The 19,385-nt window shown below is 39.4% G+C and overlaps 1 protein-coding gene and 2 long non-coding RNA genes across 5 annotated transcripts; 2 read left to right on the top strand and 1 right to left on the bottom strand.

The window, feature by feature from the left end:
- Window positions 1-404: 404 nt before the first annotated feature.
- Window positions 405-18,869, bottom strand: Amph (Amphiphysin). 3 transcript variants are annotated; one of them, NM_078993.3, is made up of 10 exons: window positions 18,405-18,869; window positions 5,423-5,558; window positions 5,159-5,349; window positions 4,991-5,095; window positions 4,759-4,929; window positions 4,476-4,557; window positions 4,295-4,417; window positions 2,597-3,304; window positions 1,752-1,894; window positions 405-1,464 (listed from the first exon to the last, which is right to left on the bottom strand). In NM_078993.3, the coding sequence occupies exons 1-10, from the start codon at window positions 18,471-18,473 to the stop codon at window positions 1,384-1,386; spliced, it is 1,809 nt and encodes a 602-aa protein (NP_523717.1). In that variant the 5' UTR covers window positions 18,474-18,869; the 3' UTR covers window positions 405-1,383. The 3 variants fall into 3 exon arrangements, with proteins under 3 accessions (NP_523717.1, NP_001260919.1, NP_001260920.1); NM_001273990.1 differs by having other exon boundaries at window positions 2,837-3,244; NM_001273991.1 differs by lacking the exon at window positions 2,597-3,304 and having other exon boundaries at window positions 405-1,485.
- lncRNA:CR43909 (long non-coding RNA:CR43909) lies at window positions 16,824-18,081 on the top strand. Its single transcript, NR_073872.3, has one exon. It is a non-coding gene; the product is annotated as a long non-coding RNA:CR43909 (long non-coding RNA).
- Window positions 18,646-19,278, top strand: lncRNA:CR45279 (long non-coding RNA:CR45279). The gene has a single exon (NR_124527.1). It is a non-coding gene; the product is annotated as a long non-coding RNA:CR45279 (long non-coding RNA).
- The last annotated feature ends 107 nt before the right edge of the window (window positions 19,279-19,385 follow it).

Here is a 19,385-nt window from a genome sequence, read left to right as displayed (position 1 = left end):
CAATACACATTCTTAGCAATAAGGTTGGCAACGCCTTACATCCTTCAAATAAGGATGGCAACGCCAGACATCCTTAAAAATAAGGATGGCAGTGCGCCATATTCTCATAATTCAGGATGGCAATGCCTGATAGCTTTAGGAAAGACTGAAAATGTTGTGTCCTTTTCACTCTCTAACAACAGGGAATACACTTACCATGCACTTCCATATTCGTTAAGCTGTGACCCGAACCAATGACTATGATCGTAAATTTTAAATAACTAAATATATGTGTGTATAATTACCATTTAGAACATAAAAAATGCGAATATCGTAAAACGCCGGTCAATCGTCAAATTTACAAGCACTTTCTATCTTCGAAATCAGAAGACATTGCCCGCCAAATCAAAAGACTTGTATTATTTAATCTATGTTTTATTGGCTTTCTGTAAATTATTATCATTTGTTCAATATGTTCATGCGATAAATAAGTGTTTAAATTAATTAAATAAAATTAAAATAATAACTTTACAGTGTGTGCACAATTTAAACAATTATTTCGGGTTTCGTGTGATTTACAATCGAGTTAAATAAAATAAAAACATCGAATCGATCGGTTAGTGACTATTGGATTGTGTTCGCGTTATAAAGCTGTAGCTAGTTCGAGTCTCTCAAACGAAAAATTAAAAACCAAAGTACAAATTAAAGATACACGTAATCGCTAAACGTTAATGTTGTTACTTGAAACAATTTCCAAAACTTCGGGGACCACAGAGGAATTACATCTGGCCTTTTTGCATCGCCCCAAAAATACATTCAATTGACTATAAAAAACTCGTACTACATATTTGCAAAATTCACAAAATACAAAAGGTTCAGGCTGGCTATCTCCTCCGACTTTTGATTTGTTTAACAATTACTCTAGCTCTCGAGTGATATGTTTTACATTTGTGGTTTGCCATTAACAAATTACAAATTAGATACGTTTTGTTCGCATTAATTATGAGCACAATAATAGGATTAACAAATAATATATGTATACGTAGGTTTATGCTTTAGGTTTTCTTGAAACTTAGAACTAAAAAATAATGTTTGAAACATTTTCAAAATATTCTCTCTCTCATTCCTCATCTGTGTGTTCGTTCTTCTTTGTGTTAACAATAACAATTTTATGGTTGGAAGCACTGCCCTAACGAACAATCGCTATAAATGGATTGCCAGTTACCGAATACATTTCACAAAACAAGAATTTATTAATTGGACAAAAGCAAAAGCAGCGCTCACAAAGAAAATTTGGCCAAAAGTTTGTATTTGGATTTGGACCTCCGTTCGTAAAGATTTTTATGGTTGATCTGAAGTTGCTGATGGTTCGTTGCTAGCCCAGTTGTTCCCCAGTTTGTCGCTTCAGATGGGACGCGTGAAGTTGGCGGGGAAGAGTCCCTTCTCGTTGGTGCCCTCCTTCTGACCCATCAGCCAGCCTTCCTCCTGTAAATTGGCAATAAAGAACTGAACTCAATATAGACAGGAAGTGCTGAGATCTGCATTTGGCGCGGAGGGGGAAACTAGCGCGTGCAAAGCTCAAAGGAATGTGTATCTCCGGATTCCGAAGTTATACCCTTGCAAATGATAGAATCTAACAAGTTTAGCTTACTTAAATTGATGGAATTTTATGGAAATGAGGACAGACAATCCCATTAACATTGAAAGTAGCTTGAAGTTATATAATTACATCATCTGCAAAGGGTAAGCCAACCCAACTCAAGCAACTTTACCTGATCCTCGGGATCGTCGTACTCAATAACGCGAATAAGGTCACCAATCTCGAAGCTCAGCTCATCCACATCCTCCTTGGCGTAGCCATAGGTGGCCTTCACCCGGTACAGAACTCCAGGCGGCAAGTCAGCAGTATTGGCATCTGTTTGGAGAAATAAATGGTTTTCATCTTAAGATCCATTTGCATGTTCTGGACACCGAAACCCTCAAAGACTCGTACGTCGTCACACAGTGTACATCGAAAGTTGCATAACCGAGTTTAGTAGACAAAGGCACGCAAAGAACAACTTAAACGCAATCCTGGCCAAAAAGGGGTTAGTGGGCTTTAGCACTTTCTCAGGCTTTTACATTTTTGGGCTGTTAGTTTTGTTGTCGGTGGGTCGGTGAGCAAGTTGGGCAAAGACCAATCAACGGCTAAAACGACTGAAGCAGCGAACGTGCAAGCAATGGTGGATTTATGGGTGATCATTATATAGATAGTTGTAGTTGTACGATAACCTACGTGTTGGCGTCCCGAAATTAAGACAACATTAGTCCATACTATGTGTGGGTACTAAATGAGAAACGTATGTAGATAGATGCACAGCCCAGGAAATGAGTTTGAGATCCTGCCATTGTGGATGCGCCACGCAGCATGCCACACAATCGATTTACAATACAATACCAATACAGTAATCCTCAATTTGGTTTAGACAACAATCACACACACGAACTAAAGCTTAGATTACGAAAGATTAGACATTATCCTTCCAAGGATGTGAAGAGATAGTGTGGAAGAGACTACAGAGTGAGACATAGGAAGCGAACTGGACACCCAGTGGACTCGTTTTTGAGGTTTACTCACCAGCGGGCACCTCGTAGATGCGTTCGTCGTCATCCTCAAACGGATTCTTATTAAGATTATTTACGCTGTGCCTATTAACTACTGGTACTGGTCTACCTTTCTGACTAGTGCCTGTGCTGGTCTTAGTATCTGTATCTGTATTCGTATCTGATATGGTTACTATATTATCGGTATCTGTTGATGTAACTGAGTGCTGGGTGACTGTTACTGTTTCTGTGGCTGTGACTGTTGTGTCATTACCTAGTTTCTTCTGCTTGTGCTCCTCGATGGAATTGCCATTGTTGGCCGCCGCCTCGGCAGCAGCTTCTGCATTGGATGTGGTAGATGGCAGTTCCTTGGGCTGTTTGCCACCTTCCTTAACAATCGAGGGTTCATTGTTGTTGCCATTGATTTGGGCAGGTGTCGCTGGCGGGGCAGGTGTCACAGATGCTGCTACTGCTGCTCCCTCAGTTTCCGATGGCTTCACTGCTTCACTGACCACCGCCTTATCCTCCGTGGGCGATGTCTGCGTGGTTGTGGTTGCCTTGGCACTCGCATTCAGACCACTGAGCTCGGGACGCTCCAATGATTTGGTGGTCACCCCATTCTCGACGGGACTGCTGGGCGTGGCTGATACTAGTGCTGCTGCTGGGGATTCCGGGCGTGGTTCTGGTGTTGAAGAAACTGAATCAAATCGAGGCTCTTGCAGCGACGAGCTGGTAGATGTCGCTAATTGTTGTGTCGTTTCGCGTGTGTTTTTTATTTTCGTTTTTGTTTTATTTTATACGTTTTTATGTTGTTGATTGTCGAATGCATTTGTTGTGTTGCATCATTCAATTTGGTTTCGTATTGTTTTGTGGTTAGCATCATTCCAAACAAAAGATTAAATAAAATAAAAGAGAAAAGAACAAATCAAATAAAACTCAGGACATGCAAGTTAGGGCAAAGGAAAAAAACTCAATCAGAACTTTCAATAAGCAACAAGAACATGCAACATTCCATTTGTTCGAGCAGATTTGGTCAGATAGCAACCTGGGATATCTCATCTACATGGCTTCCAATCTCGACTTTTAATTGTTTAAATAATAGAATAGGAGGTTACAATAGTTAAAAGGATCCCTTATACAGTTAGATTAAAGCTAGCCCAGATCGCCAGACCGCCGCCAACAATTTCGTTTTTATTTACAAACAAATTGTCTACAAATGGAATGTTTTCGCAATGCCAAAGATACTTTTGGTTAAAATTCAAAACGAATAGTTAGGGAAATTAGTTGCCAAACAAATAAATCAAAAAATTTCTTATAAATTGCCAAAAACTTGACCGAAATCATCCTCATAGAGCAATATTTCATAGAGTATATACAGATTTTATGGTGCGAATATATAAGATATAATATGTTTAGTTGTAAAATCATTCTAAATGTTGTGAATTATATTCAGCTCTTTTTATACAACACAATAAATCATAAATTTATATTTAAACTTTAATGGATTTGTATGAGATTGTTTGTTTATTATTTGTACAGTTTTGAGCAATTTATAATGATTATTTTTTGTTTGTTTAACGGTCGGTTAAAAAACGTAGAAAATCAAGAAAAAGCAAAGAAACATAAGATTCGATAAATAAATAAAAAATACTTAGGCTTCTCGGGGTAGAGATACTAAGATATATATATGTATATATGGAGATCGGATAATAAACCTTATAAAAGGACTTACGGCTGTTTGCCAAACTGGAGCCACCGTTTGTAGTTATTTGATTCTGATAGTTGCTGTTGATGTTGGCATTGTTTAACTTATTCACTGGCGACTGCACTGGGCTCGATGTCTTGATGGGATTGCCTGTTCAAAAGTAGAAACTATAGTTATAGTTATAGTAATTACAGGCTGGACTCCCTACTTGTTTGCTTGCGTAGCGTATTGGAGCCGCGCTGCGATTCTGTGGCCAATTTGTCGACGATTGCCTCCAGTTCCGAGTAAATCTGTTGTCGCAAAGATGAAAATAAGATTTGCCATTAGTCGGTATTTATGTACATACAAAGCAACACTCCTTTGACATTCATCTTAGAAACAGTGTGTTTGTATTTATAAGGAGTTTCAAGATCTCTTTAATCCTTTGATTATATCTTATGTTATAGCAATAGTATCTTAAGTAGTTACTTAGTTGTTAGTTTCAAACCCACCTTAGCCGTTTCGTTGTGGAACACTTGCTCTGTGGCGAAGAGTGTCTGCAAGTTGGTGACCAGAAACAGTATCCTAGAGTCATACAAGGCGGGCAGCTCGTCATGCAGTTCCGTGTTCAGGATTTCGTAGGTGCGTCTAGCTTCCTCCAGCTGCTCGCGTCCTTTGGTTAGCTAGTAGAGCATAAACAATTGATTAGCAAATCTGTTACAATTACCCAATTAAAGTGCTTACTTTGACATCATCTTTGCGCTTGTTGGCATTGGCCTGCAGATTCTGAAACGAGTGTCGTTGGCCATCGTAATCAATCAGCTTTCGGTTGCGCTTCTCTACTTTTTTCTGGAAAATATTCAAGACATTTTATGAATTGAACTTAATATTTTGCATTCAGTCATAGGTCACCTTCATTTCGGGAAACTGTCCAGTGTATGTGTTGAGCGGAATGAGGACTTGATCCCCCAATTTGTGCGCAAAGTCCGCCCACAGACTTTCCGAGGCACCCGTTTGTGCTTGCAGGGCATCGTAACCGCTCCATTGTGGCTCGTAGATCTCGCAAACGGAATCCATCAGAGTCTTGGAGGCGGCTTGTGCGGCTATAGGAATTTGAGATATAAATCAAATTAAATTTGACTTGCAATTGCACAGAATTCGAGGGTGCGGACTTACCGCGAACACATCTTATGTAGTTATTGAACTCCTTTTGTAATCTGTTGGCACTCGCCTGCTGGCGATTGAAGTTGTTCAGGTGATCGTCGAAGATTTCATCCGCAGTGCGATCGACTTTGCCCAAGTTTTGTAGAATCTGTTGGAAAATAAAACAGGTGATTAGTAAAAGCTAAATATAAGCTAAATTGTAATAGAGCTAAACAAACACCAACAAAACGTATGAACACAAATTTGGAGTAAAAAATGTTATTATTTCAATAGTTTGTTTGTAGAACTTTGATTTTTATTTGCCGCTTTAGGCAACTCCCCACCTGGTGTTGCACTTTTTCGTCACACATCTGAATGAATTTCGAGTTCGTTTCGAGTTGTTTGTGTGGGCAGGGCAAGGTCGGTCAATAGCAGCATTTCAAAATCAACTATGTTTGGAATGTGGGCAGCGTTAAACGCGGCTTGAAATCACACATTCATTCATTTTGCTCAACGGAACCGCAAATGGGCCAAAAGTTAGAAATAAAATAGAATTATTTGGCAATTGTTGGCGGCTGTTTGTTGGTCTATTTCTCGTTCTATGTTCGTGTCGGAAAATAGAAAAACTCGCTAAATCTGTTGGCACATGCGGATCTCCGCAATCTATCTTATCGCTACCGAGGGGTTGGGCTTATCCAATATGTGTGTTCAAAATGCCGCTGTCAACGGCATTTGGGTTAAGAACGATGGTATACTTATTTCTTGCCTCCGGTCAATTTGTGGCACTTATTCGTGCCACACTTAATGGCTTTTCGACGACCAATTAAAGAGCAGAACAAAGTGCAAAGAGATGGGGAGCGTGGCGCACAGGAAATACTTTTTGGGGGCAGGCTGCCTTGGAATGTGGCTGTGGAACACGTTGACAACGCAGCCTTGTAACAATTTCCATCATCGTCATTACAGAATGGCACCCACGCCACGAAACTCAGAGTGACTTGCTCTCGGCCATCTGTGCGTATACGCAACGTGCTCGCGGATATCCGGCGATAAGCGGAGAATATACTCTATTTGCCGAGATTCAACAAATGCTGGCCAAATATTTGCAGCCTTAACCTATCTGAGTTGGCCAAAAAAAAAAAAGGAAGATAACACGGCTGGCTAATTGAATTTTGCGCGCTACTCGGCAGATAAATAAATAGATATACCTGCAGTTATTTCTCAGGTGTTCATGTACATTTAAATACATGCACGGCAAGAAATTTGCATCAAAAAGTAGAATTGATTCAAAATTAGGGCAAGTTGTTGGCAACAAAGACATATTACAATTCATAAGTAACTTATTCAGAGTTACTATGTTCTTAAACTATTTTGAAACCAGTTAAAACAGTTTTTTTTTTTGTGTGTATTCATATAACATCGTTACCGAGTCGGTCGGAAGTTTTGAATTGGACTTCCTCTGGGGGAACATTAGTGCCTTTTTAAACCATTTTTTGACCGCTCGCTTAAGCCCCGTTATGAGCGATTGTCAAATGAGCCACGACATGTGGCACGCATACGGAATTAGCCAAGTCAAAACATCGAAATAAACGAACAGCAAGAACATGGAATGCCCTTACGCGAGCATATCTTATCTGAAAGGTATTCCAGTCAGTTACGAGTGTTTTATAGACCAGTTGCCCGATGTTATGCTAATACCTAAAGTGCTAGCAATCAGTAGAATAAGATTTATGATGGTTAATCTTTTTGGTGCGGCTTATGAGCCACTCAACAATCTTTCTTCGCCCAAGAGTATGTCGCACACATCCAGCAAGTGCAGCTCCACCGCATGAACCATTTAAGGTCACATAAACACACATACACGCACGCTCAATACCTGTGGCAATATGGCTTAAACAACAAACTGGTTGGCCCCTCAAGACATTATAATGACCATTTTCGTAATTGAATCCAAGCGGTTGGTTTCTTGTTTGTTTACTTAACTTCCCTAGTTGGTTCGATCTGTGAGGCGCGAACTAAAGTGGGTGGCGGTGTGAGTCAGTCAGGTGTATAGATGTGTATTCGGCTAAAGATTGTCTTATTAAAAGTTATTATCAAACGGCCAGACTGTTAACCGAATATAGATATTGTGATTCTTTTGTTGCCAAGGCTGGAGTTCTTATCAGTTTTTTTTTTATTTTTTGGGCTCAACTCAACAAGGACAGTTGTGGCTGGTCACTTCCGTTTTGGGGATTCTTTCTACAATAGTTTTATGTTGGCCATATGTAATGTCTGTCACAGTTTGCGTCACCGAATTTTGTTCTTGGCAATTTTCATTTGATGTGTATATATTTAGAGGCGCGTACATATAGTCTGTATGTGTGGAACGTCTGCCTCTGCAGATTTTGTCATTTATTTAAGAACTGACGTCGTTCTCGCCCGCCTTCTGTATCTCGTTTTTTCCTCTCTCGATCTCTTGCCAAAAATCATATTTGTACGCCTAGACTTGTCTATATATATCGATTTGTGTATTCCTATTTCGTCGGCAACCACCCATGCAACATGTGCGTTTAACTTTTCTACGCGGGTGATCCCGACCACAGCCCAAAAATGGGTCACAAAAACTTAAAGTTGAGGCCAATAAACGTGTAACCACGAAAAGGTTATTTGGCTAATCCAAAGATTCGGTTAGTCAAAGATTTAATACCATATGGTTGAACTTCCCACACAGACAATAAAAGCGGTCTTCGTGATCATTAACTGTCTTTTTAAAATTGTGCAATATTACAGACCTAACTGTTTGGGTTTATGATTAACTCTGAAACTAAGCATTTTTACTAATATTTTTACTAAACGAAGTGAAACAGAAATTTCTTCATTGGCTTCCTAACCGATATGTAAACATTTTCGTTGAGTGCACCCATTCAAAACCTGCAGTTAAACGTGGGCTAAACTTTAGGTTAACTTTCGGTTAACCAGTTTGCCTGTCTGGCAAAAGAAGTAGAAATAAAGACCAGAAAAAGCAACAGCAACGACCTCGACCACACTGGAAAATGTCTCATTTTGGTGTGTTTTATGTGCAGATTTGGGCGTAGGATGTGGGTCGTAGGATGGCTAAAATGGATGACAACATCGCACAGCTGTTCGGGATGTGTTCGGAGCTGGGAATCAACTGCAATCTAATGAAATGAAATGAAACGGAACGTTCAGCGAAGTGCAAACAAACAAAAGTTAAGTGCACATCGGTGGGGGAAATGTGGGGCATGTTCGTTCGCATTTGGCCATAAGCAGACGTTGGCCCAGTTTGCAAGGAATGCACAGTGGCAGACAGTGGCAGTTGCAAGAGAGACCCACAATGGCGCGCAACAAGTCTAGTAAGCCAATTCGACACTTGTAATGCTCTACAATCATTACTTCATTCACTAATGGTTAGGGATTTTATTTGGAAAATATATTCATGTTTAAAGTTGTTATTAACTTATAAGCTTCATTCATAACTTTTCAAAAATTTCATTCTTACGTTGCTTGTCTTGATTATAACGAATGAAAAATGTAACTTTCTTTGTAATTAAATCAAATACGATCACACAGATTAAATACATTTTCTAATCTAACCAAGTTTTGTGTCCCACGTTGGGCGCCAATTCTGTAACATAGTGCCATAAGTTCTCTGTACGTTTTTTTTTTTTTTTTTTTGTGAAAACCCTATTGATATTTTCTTCTCCGACTTTCCAAAGTTAATAATCCCCATTTTTACCCTACTTAAATCACAGACTAGAGAAGGTTTAAAACAAGTAAAAGAGGAGATATACAAGCTATATGCATCCGAGTATCTACAAGTATCTAACCATGTATATATGTATCTACATTGTCTACTTATACTGAGAACAAATAACAGACGCAGAACAATTGTGAAAAAAACTTGTAGAAATTGGCATGAATAATGCGCCCGCCGGCGAAAAGCCAGAAAAGAGAAAGGGGGATAGCCGGCAGGAGGAGAAAAGGCCAGAGAAATGTGGAAATGTGCCATGACTTGGGTGGGAAATGAAAGAGGGGAAGTCTATGGATCAGTGTGCTCGAAGAAGACTTTTTAGTCGGGCCAACTCGGACCCTCTTGCCTTGTGACAGTGTTGAGGCCGCTCAGTTTAATGACACGCATCTACATATAGAAAGGTACAATATTCAACAAATAAATAAAACTATATATAAAATCATAATATATGGATTGTAAAAAGTTAAACATAAGTTTGCATAAGTATACATATACTACTACTTCTATAACTTGACCTAACCTACATATTAAATAAGGTTGGATTTTATTTGAACTAAAGTATTTTGTTTTCATTAAGAATGTTAGTGTTTAGGTGAACACTCACATTTGATTCCAGGTATTCGTAGCTTTATGTTCTTGTGTGGAACAAGCCAGAGACCTAACCTATTACCACAAAAGTACATTTTTCTTTGCCCACTTTTTTCTGACTATTATCTGTGTGTTTTTTTTCCCAACTTGTTGCCCCGTTTGGTTAGCGGTGCTTATTGAGTCGATGATGACAGCAAAAAATTATTTGTGGGCAGTAACCGGTTTTGGCACCTCGTCCAGACTATCGAAACCCCTCCTACCCTGCAAAAAGTACACACAAACAACACCCCCGAGAGAGTCATGTGACAGAGAACTGACATATGGTTATGGTAATTGCGATTAATATTGACTTCAAATGGCTATTAAGCTCGCGTAAAGATTGAGATGAAAACGCGAATGGACGGACTTCTTTCATACATACATACATATGTAAATCGAATTCCGTTGCGCAACATCGATGAACGATATCAATACCATTCCCATTTTGCATAATCTTTGATTCGAGCTCTCATTTCTTTCTTTCTTATTTTGTATTTTTTTTATTTTCCATCGCTTTCTTTGGTCAAATCGGCTCAGGCAAGTGGAAAGTGAAACTCGTTTGTACTCGTAGAAAGTTCGAATCGGCGAAAGAAGGGAGGAATCGGCGCCAAAAGAAGAGGCAGCCGTAGAAAACTAATATTTATCCCACATGCATGCACACGGATCGGGGAATATGAGATGTTTCCAGCCAGTCTTGTCATGTGATTTATCAATTAGCATTAGCCATTGGCCACTAAAACTAAGAAAAGCACTGGCCCGGGCAAATTTCGCTGGATTCTAGTCAACTTGGGGAGTTGCTTGCTAATTAGTAGAGAAATCTTTCTGCCAAACGAGTTTGGGAACAGCGAATAGTTGGCACTAAAACAAAAAATGCATATTTCGGTGCTAAATAAATCAAACTTATTATCAAAACTATTTCGCTGCTAAAGAGTATCTGAGCAGTAGCTCAGTTCATATTATGATTATGAGCTCTTTTTCTCAGATACTTATTGCAGAGTGAATAGATACGTTTATGTTAATTTCCTTAATTGAGCCCGATTAAAAAAGACCTTTGTTTTCATACCCAGCACTTTCATTTGGCACTGCATTTAAAATGAAAAACGTTTTCACTGAACCAAGTCAAACATTTGCTCTTGTTGTTATTTCGAAACAAATAGAAAATAGAAAACATGACGGGCTAATTGCAAGTGGAATACGAATGGGCTAAGTAAACAGAAAGAAGCAGCGGTCAACTGAAATGAAAAGCCAAAAAAACGTTTTACAAAATCAGCGGATTCCATCCGCCATCAAAGTGAAAAGTTTTAACGACCGCAAAACGAATATTGGTTAGATTCAATCGAATGCAATTATTAAATGAATAAGTGAATAAGAGTCGCTCTTAACCGGATATTCAAGAGAGTGTCGTGGAAGTTTCGGTTTTGGGTGGATTGTCCGTCGGACAGGTTTTTTATTAAGTTTTATTTCATTATCGGTTTTATGCGATTATTAAGAAAGAAAAAGCTTCCGCTCAGCACGCTTTCGGCGACAGTTATTTAAGCTTGACTCGGCCTCAGCCGTGTGTATCTCTCAGATACTCAGATACAATTTTAGCTAGACAAAAGCCGCACAATAATTGTCGTTTCAGCAGCTTGCGAGATTATTGCATGGCGACAGGTTTTTTTTTTTTTGTTTGCGAATTGTTTTCAAGTGCTTTCGTTTGGCTGTGTGTGCATTACTATCTGGTTATGTAACGTCGAGAATTTTTCAACGATTTCGGTGATCACGTCCCGAAAGGTATATGCCACGTGCATATCTTGAATAAATCATAGTCAGAATAGAGCACTATTCAAAAAAGAGTGTGATTATTCAGAAAATACTTAATTAGTCATATGGTTTCTTTATGAACTACAATATATCTCGATTTATCTTAGCAGCGGTGACGAATTCAGGTTAAAAACACAGCTAAAGATAACATTTGTGTACTTTAATGCCTGGCTAATATCAAATCGCAATTTTTAAAGCAGCCAGCTTACTAAACATTTCCTATAGATTTTATTTCGACATCTTCTTTTCACCTTCAACTTTTAGAAGAATTACACAATTATGACCGTATTTGTGATATATCCATGCTAATCAATCGCAAGATATCGAGAAAACCATAAACACACATTCAGCACATATCTCAGACAGCCGCAAATGTTCTCGTAACTCACAAATATTTGTGAATGCGGTCAAATCATGAGCGAATACTTAGCACTAGTATCTTCATGTATCTCAACCGCATGTAGTTGGTATCTTTATCTGGGAATCATTGTATCTTTCAGCTTGCCTCGTTTAGCATTGAAGCGCAAAGTGAACTCATTGAAGTGCCTGCCATTAGAGATCATTGAAGAAAAACTCCACGTGATTTGCATAGACAAGCCCAAAAAAAGTGGAGGTAGTTTATGGCACGTGACGAATTACATGGATAGTGTGGGCAATCTTTAAACAGATCGTTAGCAAATCGTCGGCAAAATCATTGGGGTATAAAAATCGGGTCAAGAGCAATAGAAATGGAGTAAAATTCCCATAAAAAATATCCATTCCGATACGAGCTTTGTAAAATTTCCAACATTTGCCCATTCAACTATAAAGTGCCCTTCAGTTCAATCTGATGTGAAATGTGTTTGTTGCATAACATGGTCACGGTTAAACCGCACACTTTTTTTTTTTATCTCTATTTCAATATGTGAATAAACTCCGAAGAATAGAGGAACCAAACAAAATGATTCGCTGATAAGAAAGTATATAGAATGGTTAGAATTTCTAGGGGGTTGGGGGTGGCAAATTCCAATTCGTTACAGAACCACTGAAACGAGGGCTTATCAGGCCCCATTAACTTTTTTTTTGTTTTCTTTTTTGGTGCCATAATAGTCAAATCTCAACGATAAGGGTATGAGTTTTCAATTATTTTTGCCACAATCAACTGCGAATATCACGCATACGTCATGTTGATCAGTCTTAAATTTGGAAACATCATAAACGCGAAGAAAAATTCATTTATACTGATACGAAATAGATTCGTTGAGAAATTGAAATACAATGATTGGTGGGGAAAAGTACAGGAAAAGTGAAATGAAAAGTTACCGTACGCATCAGTGACGATTGACAATTTTTCCGAGCTCCCCTCCTTACAATCTCACAATCTTCTCTGCTCCTCGTCTAAACTTCCCCCTCCCCCCCTTTATCTCTACATTTTTACACACATTTCGCAATTGCAAACTGTGCAAAAGTCAGTGAACTGCTTTTAATTACAAATCCACGCAGCTGGCCAGCAGTACATTATTACAAAGATATTTACAAAACGCTGCAAAAACTGAATTTTCCACTTGATCGAAGACGAAAACAGCTTCGGTGAAAATGCGCTCTGGAGATTTCCTAGCGAGCATCAGCGGCGTAATAAACATTTTTCTAATACATTTTAAGTTTTCAGGCATTTTAAATGCTGAAACTTTTCTCACATTAGTTTCGGAGATCAAACAAATCCCCTACTCACAAATGCAGAATGCACTTGCCGTGCCCCAATTCAATTTCCATTGGCACATTCTGAAAACGTTTGTTTTCCACATCGATTTCGTGCCAGCGTTTAATGCATTTTTCAAGAATCCAGTTGAAAATTGTACAATTAAAATGATAAACACGAATGGAACCGCAGAAATCTCTTATTGCTAAATTATGCAACTGACATTGAAAAAGTCAAATGCATATAAATGCAGCGCTGCCCTCTGAAAATCCAGTGTAAATCTCATTGAAATTAACTACTTGCAGGGGCGCATAACCAACCCCCCCCCCCCACTACCCCACCCCCTCTTCAGCACCTGCATCTCTTGCATTCGGAAATTGCATAAAACGCTTCCAGAGCGCTGGAAAATTGCTCATAACCTCGACCAGAGCGGCGGGAAATCATCTGCGAGTGCATTTTGGTTCGCTGGTCAGAAGGGGAGGGGGAGGGGGGGTAGAGTAGGGGCTGTCTAACAATTGTCCCTGATTGGGCAATAGGCAAAAAGTCGGCAATAGCTTTGGCTGCAAAAAATGGAATCAAATGCGAAGGCTTCCAAACAAGCGGCACGAATGCGCCCCCTGCTGGCATAAAAATGAAATACTGCAGGTGCTACACAGAGAGAAAAAACCGGTGCACTTTTACAAAACCAATATATTCAACAGAATAGAATCAAACGAGTGCATATAAAATCTTTGTATACTGAACACAGAAGATTTGTATACACGCTGCAATTTCTCTCAGTGCAATCTAACAAGGGGGGGGGGAATGCTATGGCGTTCGAAGACCGATGCAAATTTTGAACTATGCTAATTCCGATGCTAATGCCCCAAACACAGACACACCAACATCGGATTCATTTGAGCGTAACAAGCGAGTGAAAAAAAAAACAATCCCAAAAATGAGAACGAAACAATTAAGCTGAAAAGCAACCAATATTTGCGTAACATACATACGAGTATTTCCCACTTTTTCGTTCGATAAAAAGAAAGTTTTCCCATCTAAAAGTGTATGGGTGTCGACTACATTTGCATTCGCATTAATATTTAAATTTATAAATTATATCCCACTGATTGCGTAAACTGAGACGCAGTTTTAGGTCCGTCAAACCGGTTTTGCAATCCATCCAAAGCAGCGCTGGATAATAAAAGCAATTATTATAACAAGTTAACTAACCGACAACACTTTCGCAGTATGAGAAGTGGGTTCCCATGCCTTGGCAGTCGCCTTATTTTTCCGATTTTTTCCCCTATTTTTTTTTCTTTCTTTCTATTTTTTTACTGCACCTCAAAGTAGAACAACAGCCAGAGCATTAGCAAATCGCGTGCTCTGTATCTGCGTTGGGATCTGTTTTCCGATCTACTGCCTTTTGTTCTAGTCCCCTCTGGGCTTTCCCCATTTTCCCTACCCATTTCCGCAAGTGCACAGTTGAATTAAATCGGATACCTTTTTTTTTTTACCCCTCTGACACAGTCGCCAGATACGATGCTCATGTGCATTATGTGCTTAGGCAGATGCGACATACGTCTTTGCCAGCCACTTGGAGCCCAGATAGCGCAGCTCCCTCAGTTGGGACTCGAATTTGGAGCAACATTTGAGGGTCAGACAGGTAGACAAACACACTGCTCTCCGGGATTAGCTTTAGCTGTCTTTCATCCACTTTTAAATGGAGAAACTTAATAGAAACTTATCCTAAACTTGTTGGCATTTAGTTATCTTATAAACAATTAGACAAACTCAGTAAATCAGAAAAGTAGTATATACATTGACACACTCATTAGTAGGGAAAAAGGGTTTATAATTTAGGAAAGAAGCAAATCTTAAATGGACAAAAATTCAAAAAAAAACAAATTAAGAACTCTATAAACTTGTGCTCTTGAGTGGGCAAGGTGAGACCCATTCGGAATATGAAGTCCCAGCTCGATTTTCGATTATCAAATCGAAGAGTGTGTGCTGAGTGTGTGAGCTAATAAAGAATTACGCATACGACCTGTGGCCGTGTGATTTTCGAGTGCACATGTGTGGGTATGCGTTCGTTCGTTTAGACTCGAGTGCTCAAATCGACAGTAATTGACCTTGCGTCTTTTCACGCGCCACACATTTTCCAAAAGTTTGTTTTCGTTTTTCAGCTTCAGCTTTCTGCTTGCTTGTGTTTGTAGTTTTTCTTCTTTTCTTTTCTTCTGGGTGAGACAACAAACTGCAGCTGTAAATAGAACTTTTTGGGGATTTTGCGTTAGTTGTAGTTGAATGAATGACTAACACTTGAACTTCACAACGCCGAATGAAGTACGTTATCATTCTGCTCGATCATAACGAACTGCACAATTGTGCAGTAATGAGCCAAAGTGAGACGCTGTGAAGTAATTCCAATTGTTATGCAATCAAAAGGTGACACAAAGACTCAGCTCCTCCGTTCGTTTCCTTTACTTTCATGCACGATTGTTGGCAATTTCAATAATTGAGCACTCTTTTCTATAATAACCTGCGCTGTGTATTAACTCATAACAATCACATCTGTCGCATTGTATTGTATCTCTATCTTTATTGAGTATTTTCCTCTGACTTTTAGATTGCTTCACGGTCGATTAATAGAGCTATTGAAGTAGTAGCTATCTGTGGTCAGTACTTTTGAAAACGCCCCTCTTGGATAAAAAGGGGGCGTAGGGCCAGACTGCAGCACTTGATCACTTATCAACGTATGTATTGTATATATGTATAATGTGATATATGATACAACCCCTCGAAAGTCACAAAGTGCAATGTCAGACATTCACGTCAACTATATGTAAACATGGCTTTTTCTGTTATTATTTTCGGCTCTTTAAGTCTGCCGCCAAATGTTTCCACGTATCTGATAGGTCTTCATTTGTTGGCTTTGAATTTCGATCCCTCTGGGGTTAATAAGAACTTGTTTGTTCGCGAAAACCGATACCAAATTGATTGTGTATTGATGGATTAGCATTAAAATGCTTAGTGTAAGGATTTTTTTGAACAATTACTGGAAATGAAACCAAAGAACTGGTGGGAAGTGCAAACTGCAGCAAATATAGCACAAAAAAAAGGATCGAATGGACAAATTAGTTCTTTATAGTTAACTTCCCCGGACTTTTAGGCCCCAATTGTCTATATTTATCAGCTAAGAATTCATGTGATTACAATTAACAGCGTATTTCGCATTGATTTTGAACTGCGTACAAAAGCGAGGTGTATAAATAAAAACCCAAAAACAGTTGACATTTCGTCGGCATGCAACAAGAAGTTCAATAAGCAACAGGCAAGTTTGGATCGACTACTGCCAATAAAATGTCAATCGGTGCTGATGCACTGCATCGAGTCGAATCGAGGGGTAAATAGCCGAAGGGGAAAGCACATTTTGGCAGCTGTTGTGCGGTGCCGCATAAAAATAGACAAATGGCCAGGGAGCGAGAAGAAAAGCGAGAAAAGCGGCGCGGGCGAAATGCTGTGTGCTTTCCCCATTGCTCCTCCCATTCGGCAAATAGAAAACTTAGAAAAACTAAAAGCCAAAGAGTGTGCGTAGAGTTATAAAACAAAAGCCCAATACCCAGCACACACACACACACACAACACGCATTCTGTAGATTCGGAAAAGAGCGAGATCTATTTAAAGATTGACTACTGCCAGGAAGAGCGACGGCGACATTTTCACGCTGCTGACTGGGCCGGGGGAAAATTCAACGCACCTCAAATAAAAATGTATCTAGGCATCCGCAAGATGCTGTGTGTGTGTGTGTGCAGATGACAAGTTTTCTCTGCCGCCGAGAAGCTCGATGTGAAAAATCACAAGCAGAAATTTCGAAAATTGAGCACACGCCATGCGAAATAATAAAGCTATGTGAATTCCGCCCAGAGAACGAAATTTGTTAAAAATACATTTCAAATTTCTAGAGGGAAAAATTATGAAATAAACTAGACCAGAGAGACGGGCGAAAATCAAGCGAATTCGGAAGTTAACTGGGTCTATACTTGTATATACTTATGTATGTATATAGATATAGAAGATCTTCAAACTTAAGCCCAAAACCATTTCACCAGTGACATTTGGTTGTGGAATTTTGATGCTACCAAGTTTAATGACCAACACACGCGAGCATGCCAAACAATAAAAGGAGAAAAAAAAAAGAAGAGCTCAAATACCAACGAACTTTAGAAATCGGTCCCAAATGCCAACTCACACGGATATACATAGAAATCAATAGCTCTGACTGAGATTACAGCACTTCTGGCCGAACCGCCGAGCCACTCTGGAGATCTTGGAATGCGCCCGACCAAGCGGAGTAAAATGTGAAGTGGTGGCATCTGTAAACCCGTTTTGGGTCAGCTTTTACACGTTGTTTGGGCGGCCGCTTCATTGACATTTCGCCTCGCATCGAACGCAGGAAAAACAACAAAATACAACAATAAACAACGACAATAATGTTAATAAGACAACAACACAACTTTCACTTGTACGCATCGGCGGAAAGATGAAAAACATTCAAAACTCCAGCAGGCGCATCTCATGAATGGGCAAGATGAAAAGCATCGCTGGAGCTGGGACTGGCTCAAAACCGCGACAGGTGTCGCCACACATTCTCCACGTCTTCTGGGTGGATTTACTCAAGGGAAATCTTTGTGGGAAGCTCCACAGTCTTCTACTACATTTCTACTACAAACTAACTTGTTGCAATTTGTCAAGAGTTTATAGTTTATTAAATAGAGACAGTACTTTTTGGCTAAACAGGTGCTCTATGTATCAATCTACATATATGTATTACAAATAATATATATGTATATTGCTTTATATATTCCATTTCCATTCATTACGGAATGTACTGTTTTAGATATATGTTTTAACTTATATCTTCGGACAGTTGAATTTTAAAAATCCGATATTATGTTTAAAAAGGCTAAAGTGTAATCCCGTGATAACTGGAAACTGAAGGATTTGGGCAGGAGCAGGTGGTGACCCAGCTGGAGAACTAGGACAGGGCCACGACTTCGACTGGAAGGGATTTGTTAGCAAGGCTGGCGGCGAAGGGGGTGGCGGTGCCCTGGTGGTGGGTTTCATGACCTTCCCGTGGTGTGGCGTGGGCGTTGCAAAGTGCATCTGGAGTCGAACTCACCTTCTCCTTGGCACGTCCAGCGTGTTTTTGAACAGATTTGGCCAGCATTATGCCTTTATTTTCGGTCATTCAGCGGTGAGTTTAGTTGAGCTGCGGATTGCTATTTTTGATATTCTGTTATCTTTGTAGAGATGCACTTTTGCCTTCCCTAATATTGGCACAACTGGAAAAAGCACAGTTTTCCGTTTGCGGGAAACTTTAAATGCACGATAAACAACCGAGTGTGTTGTGTTTATGTTTCAAAAACAAACCAAACAATATCGGCCCCACACACTTGTTAACGGTATTATGTATATTATTTTACGGCCCCGATAATTTTTTTGGCAATGCGACTTCTGCGGGCGCGTCGAATTCGCTCGGAATATTCAAAACAAATGGCACAAGTAGTCGACGGACGAACGGAGAAGAAAAGGCGACGAATGTGCGTGGAAGACGACGGTGATAAACGAGAGAACGCGACTTCAGCTGCGGCAGAGCATGCAGTGTGACTGTGCGAACGAAATACCAGCGCACTAGGATCCCCAAAAACCCGATGCGTGGAAAACTTTACTAGCGATAGCAGTGTTCCAAACCTTTTCACCAAGCCAATCTTATTTTAAAACTTTATCAAAACATTTGAACGAAGCTATATGGAAGTTCAAAAAAAAAATGGAAGTATTCAGTTTCTTTTTGGAACGCATCATACAAAATTTTTTCTCCTGTACCTATTACCTATACCACTTGCCTACACTTTTATTTCATTTCTACAAGCACTCAAATATGAAGTTCTTTCTTTAAGGAACGTTTGATCTTTTCTACATATTACTACATTTACATATGAATGAAAGACAATAAAATGTTATTGTATTCTGAGAAACACACTTCTCTTATTTTCGTTTATTTCAATAAGCAAGATTTTAAACACAATCACAGCTGAGAAACACATTGTAGCCTATATTAATTTGTATTTATATCTTAATTTTCTAACTAAACAAAATTATG

This window comes from Drosophila melanogaster, chromosome 2R, assembly GCF_000001215.4.
Source record: "Drosophila melanogaster chromosome 2R".
Lineage (NCBI taxonomy): Eukaryota > Metazoa > Arthropoda > Insecta > Diptera > Drosophilidae > Drosophila > Drosophila melanogaster.
This window is presented reverse-complemented; position numbering and strand designations above follow the sequence as displayed.